This window comes from Manihot esculenta, chromosome 16 (assembly GCF_001659605.2).
Source record: "Manihot esculenta cultivar AM560-2 chromosome 16, M.esculenta_v8, whole genome shotgun sequence".
Taxonomy (NCBI): domain Eukaryota; kingdom Viridiplantae; phylum Streptophyta; class Magnoliopsida; order Malpighiales; family Euphorbiaceae; genus Manihot; species Manihot esculenta.
Genome location: NC_035176.2, coordinates 31,290,951 through 31,308,093, shown reverse-complemented (window position 1 = coordinate 31,308,093; position 17,143 = coordinate 31,290,951). Strand labels below are relative to the sequence as shown.

The following is a 17,143-nucleotide window of genomic DNA, read 5'->3' as shown; positions in this document are numbered from 1 at the left end:
GCATCTATCAAGATAACATTGTTCATTCTGACTCCGAAGTTCTCTATGAAAAATCCAAGATAAGTTCAAACTTGTAACGTCTTTCTTGTTGAGCAGACATTAGTTGCGCAGCTTCGCCCGTTGATCTATGTTGCCTTCGTGCGGCTATCCTCTGCCCTTTTTGGGAGAGACGATCGTCCCTCTCCCCTAACCAGAGGGTGGGTCATTCCCTCCCCACCTTTGGTTGGGGTTGTGAATATTTTCCTTTTCTTTTGTTTCTTCTCAGATCCGGGATTATCAATGAGGGTTTTGTTGGATTTGGGTTTCTTTTGCCTTTTCTGCGGTTTGGTGGCTGTTTATTCGGTGCTTGCAGGTTGGGTTTCAAGGTTCTGCTCCTGCATGTGTTGAGTTTGAAGGACTAAGGGAGAAGGATATCCTTTGAGATGCTTTTCTGGGCTTTTTGTAAATTTAGGGTGGGAAGACTTTTTATTTGTGAATTTAGGGTTAGGATAAAAATATCTGCGGATTTGGGGTTGGGGTGACAGGTAGCAGTCGAAAAGTTTGTTTGGCGCCTGTTTGACAGGCGCCAGAGCCTGGCGCCACTTTAAGTGGCGCCAGGCCATTATTTTATTTTTTTATTTTTTTTTCATGCTCTGGCGCCACTTATAATGGCGCCAGACCATTTTTTTTCAATTTTTTTTGAAAAAAATGACCTAGCGCCACTCAAAATTGCGCTAGGCCTTAATTTTTTTAAAACTTTTTTTAATTATTAAAATATTATAATTATATTAATTAATATATTATTTTTATATTATATTTTTATTATAATAATATTTTATAATATATTTTATTAATTTTAATATATTTTTATAATAATATTATAATTAAATAATATTAATTATAAATTTATTTATTTGATATTAAATATGTATAAAAATATTAAATTAAATAATTAATAAATTAATATAAATATTTAAAATTATAAAAATTAAACTTATTTTTATTAAGCTGATATTGTATCGTCGTACATAATTATAAAATAATATTAATTTTATGATAATGTATATAATCACATAATAATATTAATTTTATAATCATAAAATAAAATTATTAAATTATTTATAATTTATAAAAAATAAATAAATTAATTAATTAATTTAATCACATAATAAATTAATTATATGTATAATTTTATTTTATCTAAATATTAATATATATTTTATATATTAATATTTAATATATTTTATTATTTATATTTAAACTAAAAATATTAGTGAGTCTATATAATTTCAGTATTATAAAATTAATATTATTATGTAATTATATACATTATCATAAAATTAATATTATTTTGTGATTATGTACGACGATACAATATCAGCTTAATAAAAATAAATTTAATTTTTATAATTTTAAATATTTATATTAATTTATTAATTATTTAATTTAATATTTTTATACATATTTAATATTAAATAAATAAATTTATAATTAATATTATTTAATTATAATATTATTATAAAAATATATTAAAATTAATAAAATATATTATAAAATATTATTATAATAAAAATATAATATAAAAATAATATATTAATTAATATAATTATAATATTTTAATAATTAAAAAAAATTAAAAAAAAAATTAAGGCCTGGCGCCACTTTGAGTGGCGCCAGGCCATTTTTTTAAAAAAATATTAAAAAAAAATAGTCTGGTGCCGTTGTGAGTGGTGTCAAACCATTTAAATAAAATAAAATAATAAAATAATGGCCTGGCGCCAGACTCTGGCGCCTGTCAAACAGGCGCCAAATAACTTTTTCGGCTGACAACTATCACCCCAACCCCAAATCCGTAAATATTTTTATCCTAATCCTAAATTCACAAATAAAAAACTCTTCCCACCCTAAATTTACAAAACGCCCTGCTTTTCTCCTTAGTTCTAAGCCATTTGGTCTGCATGCACTTCAATTGGAAGCTTTTATTTTTTCTTGGCCTGTGAAAGGTTGTTTATCTAAGTTTGTTGCAAGAATTCTCGGGGATCACTAACAGCCCCTTCTATTTAGTTGGATGACAGGTCCTTTGGCCAAGACGCTGTCAAGCTTTTTCCTACATCCTCTTCATAGCTCAGACGATCTTTGACTTTGGCGGTCCTATATTTAGGTTCTTACTTCTGACCTGGAGTTTTGCTTAAGTTTCTCTGTGTTTTTTGGTCCTTTGCTCCTCAGTTGGCTCCTTCTGCTTGGTGACCTCTCTGCCCCTCTCTCCGGTGACGTTGGCTTCGGCGGCAGAACCAGAAAGCTCTTTTCTCTCTACAAGCTAGGATTTTTTATTTTAGGACTGGACAGTGTACATTTGCTAGCTTGGGCCGGGTTGTTGGGATTTCTGTTTATTTGTAGTCTATTATTTTTTGGGCCGAAAGGCTTGTTATTGGTTATGGTCTTCTGGGCTTGTTGGGTGCTTTTTCTAATCTAATGTATTGAGCTTAGAGTTTTTTTTTGTTTTTTTTAAATGAATGTTTACCTTAAAAAAAAAAAAGAAAATATGAGATAAATTATGTAATCCGGAAAATCGATAATACTTTTGGGGATAAGAGACACCAGTGGTAAATAGATGATGTTCCATATGGCTCCTGAGGTCAATAATTAACATAAGCAAAGAAAAAATTTCTATTTATGTAATATGTTTATTTAAAAGTCTATCGAATAAAAAAATATTAATTTATATTTATATTTAAAATTTTAAATTTTAAATAATAAATTTTTTAATTTATTTTGATTAAATTGAATATAGAGAAATTAGTGGTAAAATTTAAAATTTTATTTAACTAATAAAATAGTATTTAAAATATATATTTTTTATTAATAACATTTTTTTAATTCTATTATTTACTTTTATTTTTACTTTTATATGCATATTTTAAATTAATAAAAGTTTAAAATGTAAAAAATAAATCTTATAAACTAAAACATATAATATTTTATTTTATTTAATATTATTGTAATAAAAATAAATTTTATAATGTTAAATATAAACATTCAATAAAATATTTTAATATGTAATATTTTATATAATAAAATTTTATTTAATATAAATATAAATTAATATAAATATTTAAATTTTTTTACTTAATTAGTCTTATTTCAATTTAGTTTGTTATAACTGTCACAAATTTAAAAATTTAATTTTATTATCTAAAAATTTAAGATTTAAAATATAAATATAAATTAATATAAACATTTAAATTTTTTATTTAATAAACCATATTGGGATTGTCTCTCTAGTCCAAATGCAATTATTTATTTGACTGGTTCAAAAGATTATTTTAATATTTAATTTAATTTTAATACTTTTTGTTTTAAAGGAGAAAGCGATCAAAGAAACTATATATGAAGAGGAGGGACATGAACCCAAACTCCTTCACCTGACTCAGAATGAGCCGATATTGCTAGAATATGAACGATATCATTCGCAGACTTGTGAATAAAATCACATCTTACTTCTTCATAACTGAATAGAAGCAATTTATAATCTTGAACCAAAAGACCAAAAGGTGATAAATCATCTAACGAAGTATTGTTAATTGATACAACAAGAATCTGAGCATCCGATTCGAAAAAAACTCGATCCCATCCGCACTCTTTAATCCAGCTCAACGCCTCTCGAAAAGCCATTGTCTCAGCACACTTAACCTCCATCTAACTGCAAAAACAGTCTACTTTAGCCGCCATAAATCTACCATTAGCATATCGGACTACACAGCCGAAACCTAGTGAACTTCGTTGCAAGTTTAAAGAGGCATCAATATTAACCTTAATCCAACCCTGCGGTGGAGGAAACTAGACAGTTAAAGCCAACACAACATTGGTGCAGCTGGTAGAATCAGAGCAGGCCCCTCCATTGCTGCAAAAAATTCAGTGCCATGAAGAACACACCACTCGCAGTTCGACCCTGAGCTTTCCAAACAACATTATTTCTGTTATGCCACAAAGCCCAACATATCATTAGAATAAAGGAAGCATTCTCCGCAGAAACAGTAAGAAAGGCTAAAGAGAACCACTCCCTAAGAGAGGCAGCGGAGAATGCAGGCCAACCCAAAGGCGAACTCAACCAGCAACTGCGGGCAAAAGGACATTGAATAAGAATATGCAAGACAGTCTCAGGAGCCTCATGACACAACGGACACATCGAATCAACCGGAACTCTCTTGGACTGAAGCAAAGAGAGGCAAGGAACAACATTAACTAAAGCACGCCAGCAGAAATTAAGCACTTTAGGAGGCACCTTCGTCTTCCAAAAACGACTCCATATCTCACTACCTTCCCTATGTCGAAACCCAGCAACCAGAAATCTGTAAGCACTATTGACATAATAGTGACCCTTGGAAGCAAACTTCCAGCACCACGCATCTGGGTGCGAAGAAAGACTTAGAGGGATGTTCAAAATACAACTTATATCTCTGTCATTGAACAACTGAGCTATTAAACTCTCATTCCATCTATGGCCGATCATAAAATATGCAACAACAGAAATAGTACAATTCGGAGGAGGGGGTGTAGAAACCAATGAGTTGGGCGCCTCTTTCAACCAAGGGTGAGACCAAATAGAAACTGACATGCCATTCTCAATTCTCCAATAAGCACCAGCTTTAACCAGACTTCGAGTCGCCCATATACTATGCCACAAAAAGCTAGGATTGTGGCCCAAAGAAGCTTTAAAAAAAGACGTTGTCGGAAAATAACGAGCCTTAAGAACGCGGGCCACTAAAGAATGAGGCATGATAATAATGTCTCATAGATGCGAAGAATACGCTTGAGCTCCAACGCCTCTTGAACATTTGCTCTAAAGAAAATCAAGCTATCGTCCGCGAAAAAAAGGTGAGAGATCTGTGGGCCACCCCGTGATATCCTGAACCCATGAAGACTGTCACGGTTTATACTGTCTTGCAAAAGGCGGGATAGCCCTTCAGCACAAAGAATGAATAAATCAGGTGACAAGAGATCTCCTTGCCTCAGTCCCCTCGTCGGTAAGATAGGGCTGATTTCCCTGCCATCATGCAGAATTCAATAACGAACAGTGGAAATACAAGAAAACACCAAAGCAACCCATCGCTGCGCAAACCCCATACGGATGAGCATGTCACGAATGAAATTCCACACCAGTCTATTATAGGATTTGCTGATATCCATTTTAATACTTTAATTATAATTAATTAAAATTCTTATTATATTTTAAAGTAAGGCTCTATTTATTTACAAAATAAATTATATTTGAATACAAAATATTTTTTGATAAAAATGCAAAACTCGTCTTTAAACTTTATAGCAGAAGTTAAAAATATTAATTTTATTTTTAATAATAAAAATTTTTAAATTATTATTAAAAAGTTAAATACGTGCAAATAAATTAAATAAATTGAGTATAGCATAATTTATATTTTAATAATAATTTTGAACAAATTCTGATAAAAAATAAAATTTAGAATTTTTCACCTTCATTTCATGGTTAAATTTAGACTTTTAATCAAATATTTTTCAATTGAGCTCTGGGAACTTGAATTTTTTTATATTTTAAAAATTTTATTACAACTTTTATATATAAATTTGATGATATATTTTATTTTTTAAATTAAAAATAACTAATAAAAAATAAATTATTTTATTAGAATATATTTTACACATAAAACATTTGAAAAATATTTTTTAAATATAAATTATTTTTTATAAAATAAATGAAATTTTAATTTTAATTTAAAAATAAAATATATTAATAAATTTATATATGTAGTAAGATTTTAAAATATAAAAATAACATTCTCTTTTAAATAGAATAAATTTTTTGTACTCTTAAGTTTAGTCTGGTGAAAAATATATACTGATAGATCTGAGAGATTTAAGTTTTCACTCCTTCAATTTCTATTTTAAAAAAAAATAATAATAAAATAAATTTTTTTAAATAATTTATTTTTTTATAAAATAATTATTTATCATTAATTTTAAATGTACTTAACACTCAAAAATATTTTCGGTGAGCCTCATGTCCAATTAAATTTAATTTTCATGACATCCTAACACGTGATATTCCAACTGGCCAGATGGAGGATGTGAGAAAAAACGGTAGAATGCAGCTCTGAAATTGGTAAAAAAGAATATGAAAAGGAGTTGATTCGATGCCATCACGAAGAGAAAGCATGATGATTATGATACTATTTAATTATAATTTAATAATTAAAATAAAATTATAAAAAGTCTAGTTGATCTTGAAATAAAAATTCAAATCAAATAAATTATTAAATTAAAATGTAAAGATTTTTTTTAATCCGTAACATATTATTGCATTTCATGACTGTTAATAATAATAAATTTATTTTAATTTTAAAATATAAAATATATTAATAAATTTATATATAAAAGTATTAATAAAATTATTAAAATATAAAAAATAATTTAATTAAAATATATTTTTTATTAACTGTTAAAAATATATTCTTAAAAATTATTTTAATTAAAATAAACTGAGGCTAAATAGTAAATCTTTATTCTCCCGTACAATAATGGTGCGAAACAGACATGCCAAATTAGCGGAATCGAGACACTTCTATTAAAACTCTCATAAAAATATGTCTGAAGTCCGGTCCGATCACTGTCCCGCTCTGACATAGCATTGCACTCACCATAGAATAGAGCCAAGCAAAGCTCTTCTCTCTCTCGAGCTCCGAGAGAAGCTTTTTGGAGGCAGAGATAAGAGAGACGTTACCCTCTAGATTCCTAGACAAATAACGTTATACTACTCCCAGATAAAGGAAGAGTAAAGTAGAAACAGAACTTCGAGCATTGTCGTTGGAGGCTCTGTTTTTGGACTACAATGGCAAGAGGATTTAAGCTCATCTTTGCTATGTCACTGTTGCTTACACTTCTGGGTATGCTTTAATCCTTCTTCATTTCCCCTCAAGCTTCTTTTTCTCCCCTATCTGTACTCTGTACTCTTCTATCATTTCGTATCTGTTTTGTTCTTCTTCTTCTCTGTTTGAGTTGGGATTTTGTATACTATTTACTACTGCTGCTGCTTCTTTCCCCTTGTGATCTTGAAGATTCAATATTTTAGCCAGTAGCATTGTGCATATAGCAAGCCATTAGACTAATTTATCTCTCACTGTTGCTTAAATTCATCCCTCTGGGCTATCACTTGAACAAGTTTAGAGCTACCTGCTTAAAACTGCCCCCATTATCAAAAGTTATTATTGTTCTCGCCCCATTGTAGTTGCTGTGCTCTAATTCTAATTACAGAAAAAAGTTGTCAACTTCATCTCTCTCTCTCTCTCTAGGCTGGAATAAGACGTAATACTTTTCATCGTTAAGCTGTTAATTACTAGTAGTTCCGTTTTATATAATTTTTGTTAGGTGGGCTCTCATTATTTAAGTTTGTGGACAGCTAGATTGCAGTATTTATGTTTTTGGTCCCGCTTAAATACATTTATTTTTTCCTTATACTTGGCTTAAATGATTATGATATAACAGAAAATGATTGAACTCAGCTGTTCATGAATCTTAACTCTTTATTGCTATGGAGGATGATATGAATAGCAACCATGGCTTTAACTGAAGCTAAAGCATTATCCAGTTAAAGTTATTAGCTCTATGAGCTATTAATATCCCAGTAGGGGTGTAAACGAACGGAGCCGAGCCGAACTTTGAAGAGCTCAAGCTTGGTTGTTAAAATCTTTTCGAGTTCGAGCCGAATTCGAGTTTTAATCATATCGAACTCGAGTCGAGTATTAAGAAGCTCAAGTTTGGCTCGTTTAGCAAACGAGCTTAGACGCGTCGAGTTTTTATCGAGCTAAGTCGAGCTTTTGTCGAGTTGAGTCTCGAATAGTTCACGATTAATTTAATTTATTTACATGTATAATGAGTTTTAGCTTAAAACTAATAAATTTAAAACTAAAATAATTTTAGTTAAATAAGTATATCTACAAATTAGCATGTAAACTTATAAAGATGTGTTTTAAAATCTTAATGATCCAAATATATGCAAGTTTAAGAGTGTAACTAAATTATATAGAGTTGAATTTTAAAAAATTTAGATTTGGCTCATTAAAGTATATGCAGAGTTTGAGTTTATTTCTCTTATGATAGTAATTTCAGTTTGCTTAACGAGACTGTTCACGAGACTGTTCACGAGCCTATTCGCGAGCTGGCTCATGAACTCAGAAACGAGCCGAGCTCACGAGCCTTAACGAGCCGAATACTATGGAGCTCAAACTTGGCTCGTTTACCAAACGAGCCTAAAAATTAAGCTCGAGCTTGGCTCGTTTAGAAATCGAGTCGAGCTCGGTCGAGCTTTTATCGAATCGAACCTCGAATAGCTCACGAATGGTTTGATTCATTTACACCCCTATATCCCAGGAAACTATGTATACCATTAACTAGATTTCACTTTATTGCATATACATAGTTAGGAATTGTTTTTCATTGGCACTTGGATGATGCGGCTTGCTGAAACCAGTAAATGGCTAACTTTACCTTGCGCCATATTTCACACGGTTACCCTGTTTGGATTTAGAAATTTGTAATAATTTAATTCAATTGGTTTTTTTTTTTGTTATTCCTTATTTGGAATGAAGGGAAGTAATTCTTCTTAACTCAAACAAATTTTCATTTTAAAGGAAATAGATATCATGCACGGTTGTGTGAGAATTCAACTAAATTTTTTCTTGGAAATAATTTTATTTTTTTTTCAAATGAAGTATATATGTTTAGGCATCAGAGTCAATGCCATTTAAGGTTGATAAATGTGAACCACATCAGAGCTTTGTATTAAGACTAGATTGTTTATTGGCAACCTGGTTCTTACATTTGGATAAAAGCAATTTCAGGAATCACATGAAACAGATTCAAGTCATAAAATTACTTTTAGTTAGCTAGATTTTTTAGTGCATTTAAGTGAATTGCAATTTCTATTCCATGATGCTCCAATTTGTTGTTAGAATTTGTAGTTTAAGTTTAACAGGTTGCTTAGGTGACTAATTTTAGTACTGGTGATCATTTTCTGGGAACTGATCCCTGCTGTCATCTTAGGATGGTTAACTGCTTTGTTTTTAGCCAGACTTTGCTTTTTTCTTAATAGTTCTTTTGTTTTGCATGCTTCTGCAACTTAATAGTTAATACAGATCCTGAACTCAGATCAGTTCTCTGTTGCAGTACTTTGCAGGGGAAGTGTAGTAGGAGTTTGCTATGGAAGAAATGCCGATGACCTTCCAACACCCGATAAAGTTGTGCAGCTTGTTCAACAGCATAACATTAAATATTTGAGGATTTATGATTCAAATATTCAGGTTCTCAAGGCCTTCGCAAACACTGGAGTTGAACTTATGGTTGGAATCCCAAATTCAGACTTATTGGCATTATCCCAGTTTCAATCCAATGCCGATTCATGGTTGAAGAACAGTATTCTTCCTTACTATCCTGCTACAAAGATCACATACATAACTGTTGGAGCTGAAGTCACAGAGAGCCCCAATAATGTGTCTGCCCAAGTTGTACCAGCCATGCATAATGTTCTCACGGCGTTGAAGAAGGCCGGTTTGCATAAAAAGATTAAAGTTTCAAGCACCCATTCCCTTGGGATTTTGTCTCGTTCGTTCCCTCCATCTGCTGGGGCTTTTAATAGCAGCTATGCGTTTTTTCTGAAGCCCATGTTGGAGTTCCTTGCTGAAAACCAGTCTCCTTTTATGATTAATATTTATCCTTACTATGCTTATAGAGATTCTCCAAACAATGTGTCTTTGGATTATGCTTTATTTGAGTCATCCTCAGAAGTGATAGATCCAAACACTGGTTTGCTGTACACAAACATGTTTGATGCTCAGGTTGATGCCCTCTATTTTGCCCTGATGGCTTTGAATTTTAGAACAATTGATGTTATGGTCACTGAGACAGGTTGGCCATCCAAAGGTTCACCAAAGGAGAAAGCTGCTACGCCTGATAACGCCCAGACTTATAACACCAATTTGATTCGCCATGTAATTGATAACTCAGGAACTCCTGCAAGGCCTGGAGAAGAGCTAGATGTTTATATCTTCTCATTGTTCAATGAGAACAGGAAGCCTGGTTTGGAATCAGAGAGGAACTGGGGTTTATTTTATCCAGACCAGACTAGTGTTTATAATTTGGATTTTACAGGAAGAGGTGTTGTTGATGTAACCAAAAATACCACGTTTGCCGGTCTCAATGGAACAGCATGGTGCATTGCTTCAAGTAATGCTTCTCAACTTGACTTGCAGAGTGCCTTAGATTGGGCATGTGGTCCTGGGAATGTGGATTGTTCTGCCATTCAGCCTAGCCAGCCTTGTTTCGAGCCAGATACTCTACTTTCACATGCATCTTATGCATTCAACAGTTACTACCAGCAAAATGGGGCTAGTGATGTTGCTTGCAGTTTTGGTGGGGTGGGGGTTAAAGTTGACAAGGATCCAAGTACGTATACAAGGACACAAACTTTTCTGTTTGGTCAGAATCTGGGTTTTCTTTTCACGTGTTCATGACAATTGCCTTAAACTGGTAAAAATAGTCTAGAAAACAGTGGGACTAACACAAACCACAGCATCACAAGTGCAATGAAACTCTGGGGTGTTGTCTTTTAAGTTGATGTTCATCCAATTCCTTGCTCATTTGTGAAATAACTCGTGTTGTTTTTGCAGGCTATGACAATTGCTTATATATGACAACTGGGTAAGTTGAATGGTTGCAACATCCAGCATTACAATAATTGAATTTGCAGGTTACTCCATTAATATTCACTATGCTAAATTTGTTTTGCAACTGTCTATCACCCAGGAGCAACAACAAAACCGGCGCAAGTAACACTACAGCAATGGCTTCAATTCATTCCTCCTCTTCGTCACATAATGAAGTCTTCGTATGGGCTTCCAGTTTCCTTCTTATGGCATACCTTGCACTTCTGAACATTGCTTGATATGGAAGCATGACAAAGTCTGCTAAAATGGGACGACATTGGTGCTTTTCTTTTTACGGAGGAAGACACGTGGATTAGATTTTTCCTGTAGATTGAACAAGTAAGAATGTGCAACTAGCATGGAAAGATGTGAATCTGCCTGCTACTAGTTTTGTATAATATTTAAGTAGGCTGTAGGAGATGGCTGCAGCTAATCCATCTGTGCTGTGAGATTTCAGTTTTCAGCCTTTTGTATGTTCATGTGCTATTGCAATTGCAAGTACAAATGTACAATCTTTTAAGACATCAACTATATGGTTCTGCCTGAACTCTCCTGGGTAAGGGATGGAGAAAATTCTCTGTATAAATAGCTTTTGCAACTTCATTCATCGGCTTGTTTTTACTGTAATCTAATCATGATCCTTTCAGGCATGTACTCACTAAACTTGATAGTAGTTCCTCTTCATCAGATTATGTTTCAGGTTTCCTCTCTTTTCTTTTCAAACATTTTTTTTTGAAATCACAAACTCATTTTTTTTCAACTTTAGGTCTTATTTAAAGCACAACTTGGTTGGATTTATTGAGTTTTCTGCATTAGTTTTTGGCAAGATATGACCATTGACCATCGGCAATAATTTCGATTCCGTGCAATGATCCTTTAGCTAAATTATTTTTTATCGTAAATTATAATAAAGTTAATATATATTCTTCTTAGCCTATAATTTAAATGGTCAAACTGAATATCCTTCTATATATATTTAAAAACAGCGCATCTTTTTAAAATTTATTAAAATCAAAATATAATAGTTAATTTTTTTTTTTAAAAGTCAAAGAATATATATATTAATTTTTTAATATAATTTAAAAATAAAATATTTAACTTTAACAATATTTTAATAAATTTTCATTTAAATAATGAAAAAGTAACAAAAAGAATGTTTACCGACTCTAACATTAAATTTTAAAACTATATATTAATTTCAATATAATTTTGAATTTGAAACTTGTGAATTTCACAGCTTTGCAAACCATTCTAATACCCCTGAATGGGAGTACCACTAGACAATTCGGATTACATAGATGTATAGGATAAATCAACAGATTTTATATAGATTTCATTATGATTTTATACTACAAATTCATATAAATTCATTTTAAATAAACACTGAATTCTTGATTTTTCAACTTTTTCTACAATTAATTAACTGACAATGTCTAAAAAAAATTATAATTGAAAAAAAAATTTTTTTTTCTCAAAGATAGATTTTCATAGAAGGCTGTTAAGGCTCAGAAAGAGATAAAGTCTTGCTGAGCAAACAAATTACATCGAAAAGCAGTATCTTTAAAGAATCTATTACAATGAGAAAAAGCTAAAGAATTTCTTTCTCGCTTGACAAAAGAGAGAAAACTCCAAAAGGTGCCGAGACAGATCCAAGATGTCAAATACTATATCCTGAATTACCAATGGGGCAAGAGTCCTTTGCAAGTATTAATAACAGTTAAACAATTCCCTTCAACAATAACATGATAGAAGCCTCTATTGATGGTTAGGAGGATAGCTTCTCTACAAGCGAAGCATTCTAAAAGTAAAGGGTCCGATAAGGAGCTCCATAAACAGTAACACCAGTCAAGAACACTACCTTGAGAATTTCTAGCCACAACTACAGTAGCACCTGTATCATTTAGAGAATTTGTGGCGGCATCAAAGTTGAGCTTAATAACTTGCATGGGAGGAGGGATCCAACGATGAACTTGTGCAGTATGGATAGGTGGGGAAGTAGACGTGTTCTCTGGGCTGCAAGCTAGAACGTAGTCCTCTTGTGAGCGCAAAATTCTCTTCTAGAACGGGTAAATTCCGTGAATGTCTTGAGTGATCAATCACTTGGCATACACGGGTAATGTGAGGCTGACGATCTTGCTTTACTCGAGGACTTTGAGGAAAAAGGTAAGGAACCCATCTATCCTCTTTACAGAAGATACTTTCACCATTCCCAGTGTGCCAACGAACACCTTTTTTGATGATCTCCCTCCCCCAAATAATACTTTGCCAATCTAAAGAGGCCTTTCTACCTTGAGAAGCTTGTAGAAAGGAGGAACTAGGAAAAGACTTGCCTTTCAAGACACAAGCAAGCAAGGAATCTCGATGGGATAAGATGCGCCAACCTTGTTTCGCCACTAGGGTTCTATTAAAACTCTCCATATCCCTAAAACCCAACCCTCCTTCTTGTTTAGGATAGCACAATTTAGACCAAACAATCATGTGAATTCTTTTCTCATCCTTCACTTGACCTTATCAAAAATTAGCTATGATGCTGTTGATTTTTCAACAAAGGGTGGATGGAATATGAAAGCAAGATATTAAGCATACCGGAATAGCTAAAGCCATTGCCTTAATAAGAATTTCTTTACCTCCTTTAGACAAAAGTTTCTCTCTCCAGCCCGAGCATTTTCGTTCCACCCATTATCTAATGAACTCAAGCGCTTTTTTTTGGAGCGAGGGAAATGAGAGGGTAAACCCAAAAATCTGTCATGAAAGCTCATATATTCGAAATATGGAGAAGAGATGAGATTTCATGCTTAAGAGGGGCAGGCATGTTTGGACTGAAAGCAACTTTGCTTAAATTCACCGATTAACCACTCGCTACAGTGTAATTGTAAAGGAGGTCCTTGATAGTTTGTGCTTGGTCTCTTGTAGCTGCAATGAAGAGGATGGAATCATCCGCGCAGAGAGGAGGTGGGTGATAGAAGGACCATGTCTAGAGGCTGAAAAACCTTGTAAGGAGGAGCTCTTGATGGCATGAGACAAGCCTTCGGCCACAAAAAGAAATAAAAAGGGAGAAAGAAGGTCACCCCGCCGATTTCCATTAGATGGAGAAAAATGATAGAAGATATGCCCATTGATCTAAATAGAATAGTTAACTATTATTGGAGATAATAACAAACAAAGATAATGTTAGTTAGATGTGTATATTTAAAGTATATTTGTATTTTGTAATTCCTAAGATATAGGGACTCAACTGTGTATTTATACCTCTGTATTCTTTATGAAGTGATATACAAAACCACTTCTCTCATCTTATTCACATGGTATCAGAGCCACGATGAGTACCTCTCCTCAAATTTCTGAAACAAACATTCCAGTTCTTCCTGTATCTCCTTCTCTTTCATCTCTTACATCACCCATTCTTCCTATTCAAACATCAAATTTATTCACCACACCACCTCATGCTCAACTCTCTTTCTCATTAAAATTGAAAGAGACAAACTATTTAGCCTGGAAAACCCAGTTCCTACCTATCATCAAATGCTATAATCTCAATCAGCATATTGATGGAACACCAGCCCCTCTTCCTATTATTACCGATTCAACAACAAATCTACCTTCTCCAAATCCGGAGTATATCAAATGGGTTCAAGAAGATCAACTTCTACTCAGTTGGATTTGTTCGTCATTAACTGAGGAGGTTATGCCCTATGTCACTGGAATTGAGAATGCTCGTGATGCTTGGGTATCTCTTTCAGATGCGTTTGGAACTAGCAATAGTGCCGTACGGGTTCAGCTCCATATCGCCTTGCAGAATCTGTCCTTTGGTGATAAATCGGTTGCTAAATTTTTGCGCGAAGCTAAGGTGATTTCAGATGCGCTAGCTGCTGCAGGGACACCCATCTCCACAGATGAGTTTAATGCTACTATTTTTCGTTTATTGCCCTCTGAATATCATCCTGTTATTGCTACACTGTCTGCTAGTAAAACACAAATAACTTTTTCCGAGTTGTCTAGTCAGTTGATGTCGCATGAGATTTTGATTCAAAATTCCAATCGGGCTTCTCCTATTCTTGCTAATTTTGCAAGACAAAACACTTCTGGGTCTCACTCTGGCAGTAAGAATTATCAACGTGGCAGTAATAATCGCAATTCTGGGGCGCATTCTGGAACTAATTCAAAGAGTTCCAAACGATGGTACCCTAATCCCTGTCAAATTTGTGGTCTCAACAACCATCAGGCCAAGTGGTGTCGAAAACGGTACGATCAGGATTCCAATCAGATTACTGCTAATATTGCTAATGTTTCAGATTCTTCTGATTCACAGAATTGGTTTGCCGACACTGGTGCCTCTCACCATATGACACCAGACTTGTCAGATTTGGATATTACTGATAAATACAAAGGAACTGACAAAGTTACCATAGGTAATGGTTTTGGCTTATCTATTGCACATGTTGGAAAACGCCTTGTTCCCACTTCCACTGCACATATTAAACTCAATAATATTCTTCATGTGCCATCTCTGCAACATCAACTTTTGTCTGTTTATCGATTTGCCAAAGATAATGCTTGTTCATTTGAATTTGATTCTGATGGATTTGTTGTGAAGCACAAGCCAAGTAAACAAGTGTTGTTTCAAGGGCCGGCTGAGGATGGTGTGTACAAGCTTGTTTTGCCTTCACATGAATCACGAAAGCAAGCTTTCTATTCTGCTCGCAGTACAACTCCAGATTGGCACTCACGCCTTGGTCATCCTCAACAAACAACAGTGTCATTTGTTATTTCCACGTTTAATTTGTCTAGTTCGTCAATAAAACAACAGCATAGTCTTTGTGAAGCCTGCTGTTTAGGAAAGCATAGTCAAATTCATTTGTCTCTTACTGGTTCTGTTTCAAACAAACCTTTGGAATTAATTCATGGTGATGTTTGGGGTCCTGCTCCCGAATTATCTTTTACTGGTGATCGCTATTTTGCAATATTTGTTGATGATTTTTCTCGCTTCTGTTGGTTATTTCCACTTAAGAGGAAAAGTGATGTGTGTTCGGTATTTGTTAATTTTCATAAAGCAGTGGAACGGCAGTTTAATGCAAAAATACTGAATTTTCAATCAGACTGGGGTGGGGAATTTAGAGCTGTTCATACCTATCTCAAAGAACATGGTATACATCATCGAATTACATGTCCACACACCCATCAGCAAAATGGAACTGTCGAAAGGAAAATTAGACATGTTGTGGATACTTGTTTAACTATGCTAGCTCATTCTTCTGTTCCCAGGCGGTTTTGGAATTTTGGAGTAACTACTGCTGCTTATTTGGTGAATCGACTTCCTTCTCCTGTACTCCAACAGTCTTCACCTTATGAGAAATTATTCGGCACATCACCAGATTATAATTTCTTACGGGTTTTTGGATGCACAATGTATCCTTTACTTCGTCCTTTCAATCGGAATAAATTCTCATATAGAAGTGCTGCCTGTGTTTTTCTTGGCTATTCTAATCATCATCTTGGGTATATATGTTTTAATCCTACAGATCAAAAGATATATCTTAGCCGACATGTTCGTGTGGATGAATCTCGGTTTCTTTATAAAGAATGTGATAATGTTGCTGATTCTCTTTTGGGAAAACCTCCATCTGAACATTCAGTGCCGTGGCTTACATGTACTGCTGCAGCTCCTTCTTTTTCTCCACAATCATCATCTCCAACACTTGTTTCTGCTCCTTCTAGTGATGAACATACAGCCCCAGCTGTTACCGATTCTGCTACTGATATATCACTTTCCGTCCCGCATCACTCTGAACCTTCTATTATTGAACAGACAGCAGCTGCAGAAATTGAATCCGCAGAACCACTACAAGTTGCTCTCCCATCTGCTACTTCTGCTCCTCCAATTCGTACTCATCCAATGCTGTTACGACCGAATCCAAAGAAGAAGAAATTTTTTGGTTTACACACAAAGGTGGATATTTTACAGGAATCAATTACAGAACCTTCTTGTTACTCCAAAGCTATTAAAATACCAATTTGGCGAGAGGCTATGAGTAAGGAAATTTCAACTTTACTTCAACATCAAACTTGGACGTTGGTTCCAAAGCCTTTACATACAAATATTGTTGGCAACAAGTGGGTCTTCAAAGTGAAACGCAATCCGGATGGTACTATTGAACGATGTAAAGCGCGATTAGTAGCGAAGGGTTATAATCAAGTCGAGGGGATTGATTATGAAGCTACTTTTAGTCCGGTAATTAAATCGCAAACTATTCGTATTATTCTTTCACTTGCTGTTTCACATAAATGGGAAATGCGACAGCTTGACATATCTAATGCGTTTCTCCATGGTTATTTGGAAGAGACTGTGTACATGTCGCAGCCACCTGGATTTACAGATCCTAGATGTCCATCCTATATTTGTAAGCTCAACAAATCTATATATGGGTTAAAACAAG

At 33.7% G+C, this 17,143-nt stretch overlaps 2 protein-coding genes across 3 annotated transcripts; one reads left to right on the top strand and one right to left on the bottom strand.

Annotated features, from left to right (window-relative positions):
• Positions 1-3,859: 3,859 nt before the first annotated feature.
• On the bottom strand, positions 3,860-5,086 carry LOC110603304. The gene is made up of 3 exons (XM_021740998.2): positions 5,053-5,086; positions 4,788-4,940; positions 3,860-4,740 (listed from the first exon to the last, which is right to left on the bottom strand). Exons 1-3 carry the CDS (start codon positions 5,084-5,086, stop codon positions 3,860-3,862), a joined length of 1,068 nt encoding a protein of 355 aa, XP_021596690.2.
• Positions 5,087-6,547: 1,461 nt separating this feature from the next.
• On the top strand, positions 6,548-11,312 carry LOC110602873 (glucan endo-1,3-beta-glucosidase 13). Of its 2 annotated transcripts, none has more exons than XM_021740455.2 (4): positions 6,548-6,896; positions 9,175-10,449; positions 10,674-10,704; positions 10,810-11,312. In XM_021740455.2, exons 1-4 carry the CDS (start codon positions 6,842-6,844, stop codon positions 10,946-10,948), a joined length of 1,500 nt encoding a protein of 499 aa, XP_021596147.1. In that variant the 5' UTR covers positions 6,548-6,841; the 3' UTR covers positions 10,949-11,312. The 2 variants fall into 2 exon arrangements, with proteins under 2 accessions (XP_021596147.1, XP_043808038.1); XM_043952103.1 differs by having other exon boundaries at positions 6,604-6,896; positions 9,162-10,449.
• The last annotated feature ends 5,831 nt before the right edge of the window (positions 11,313-17,143 follow it).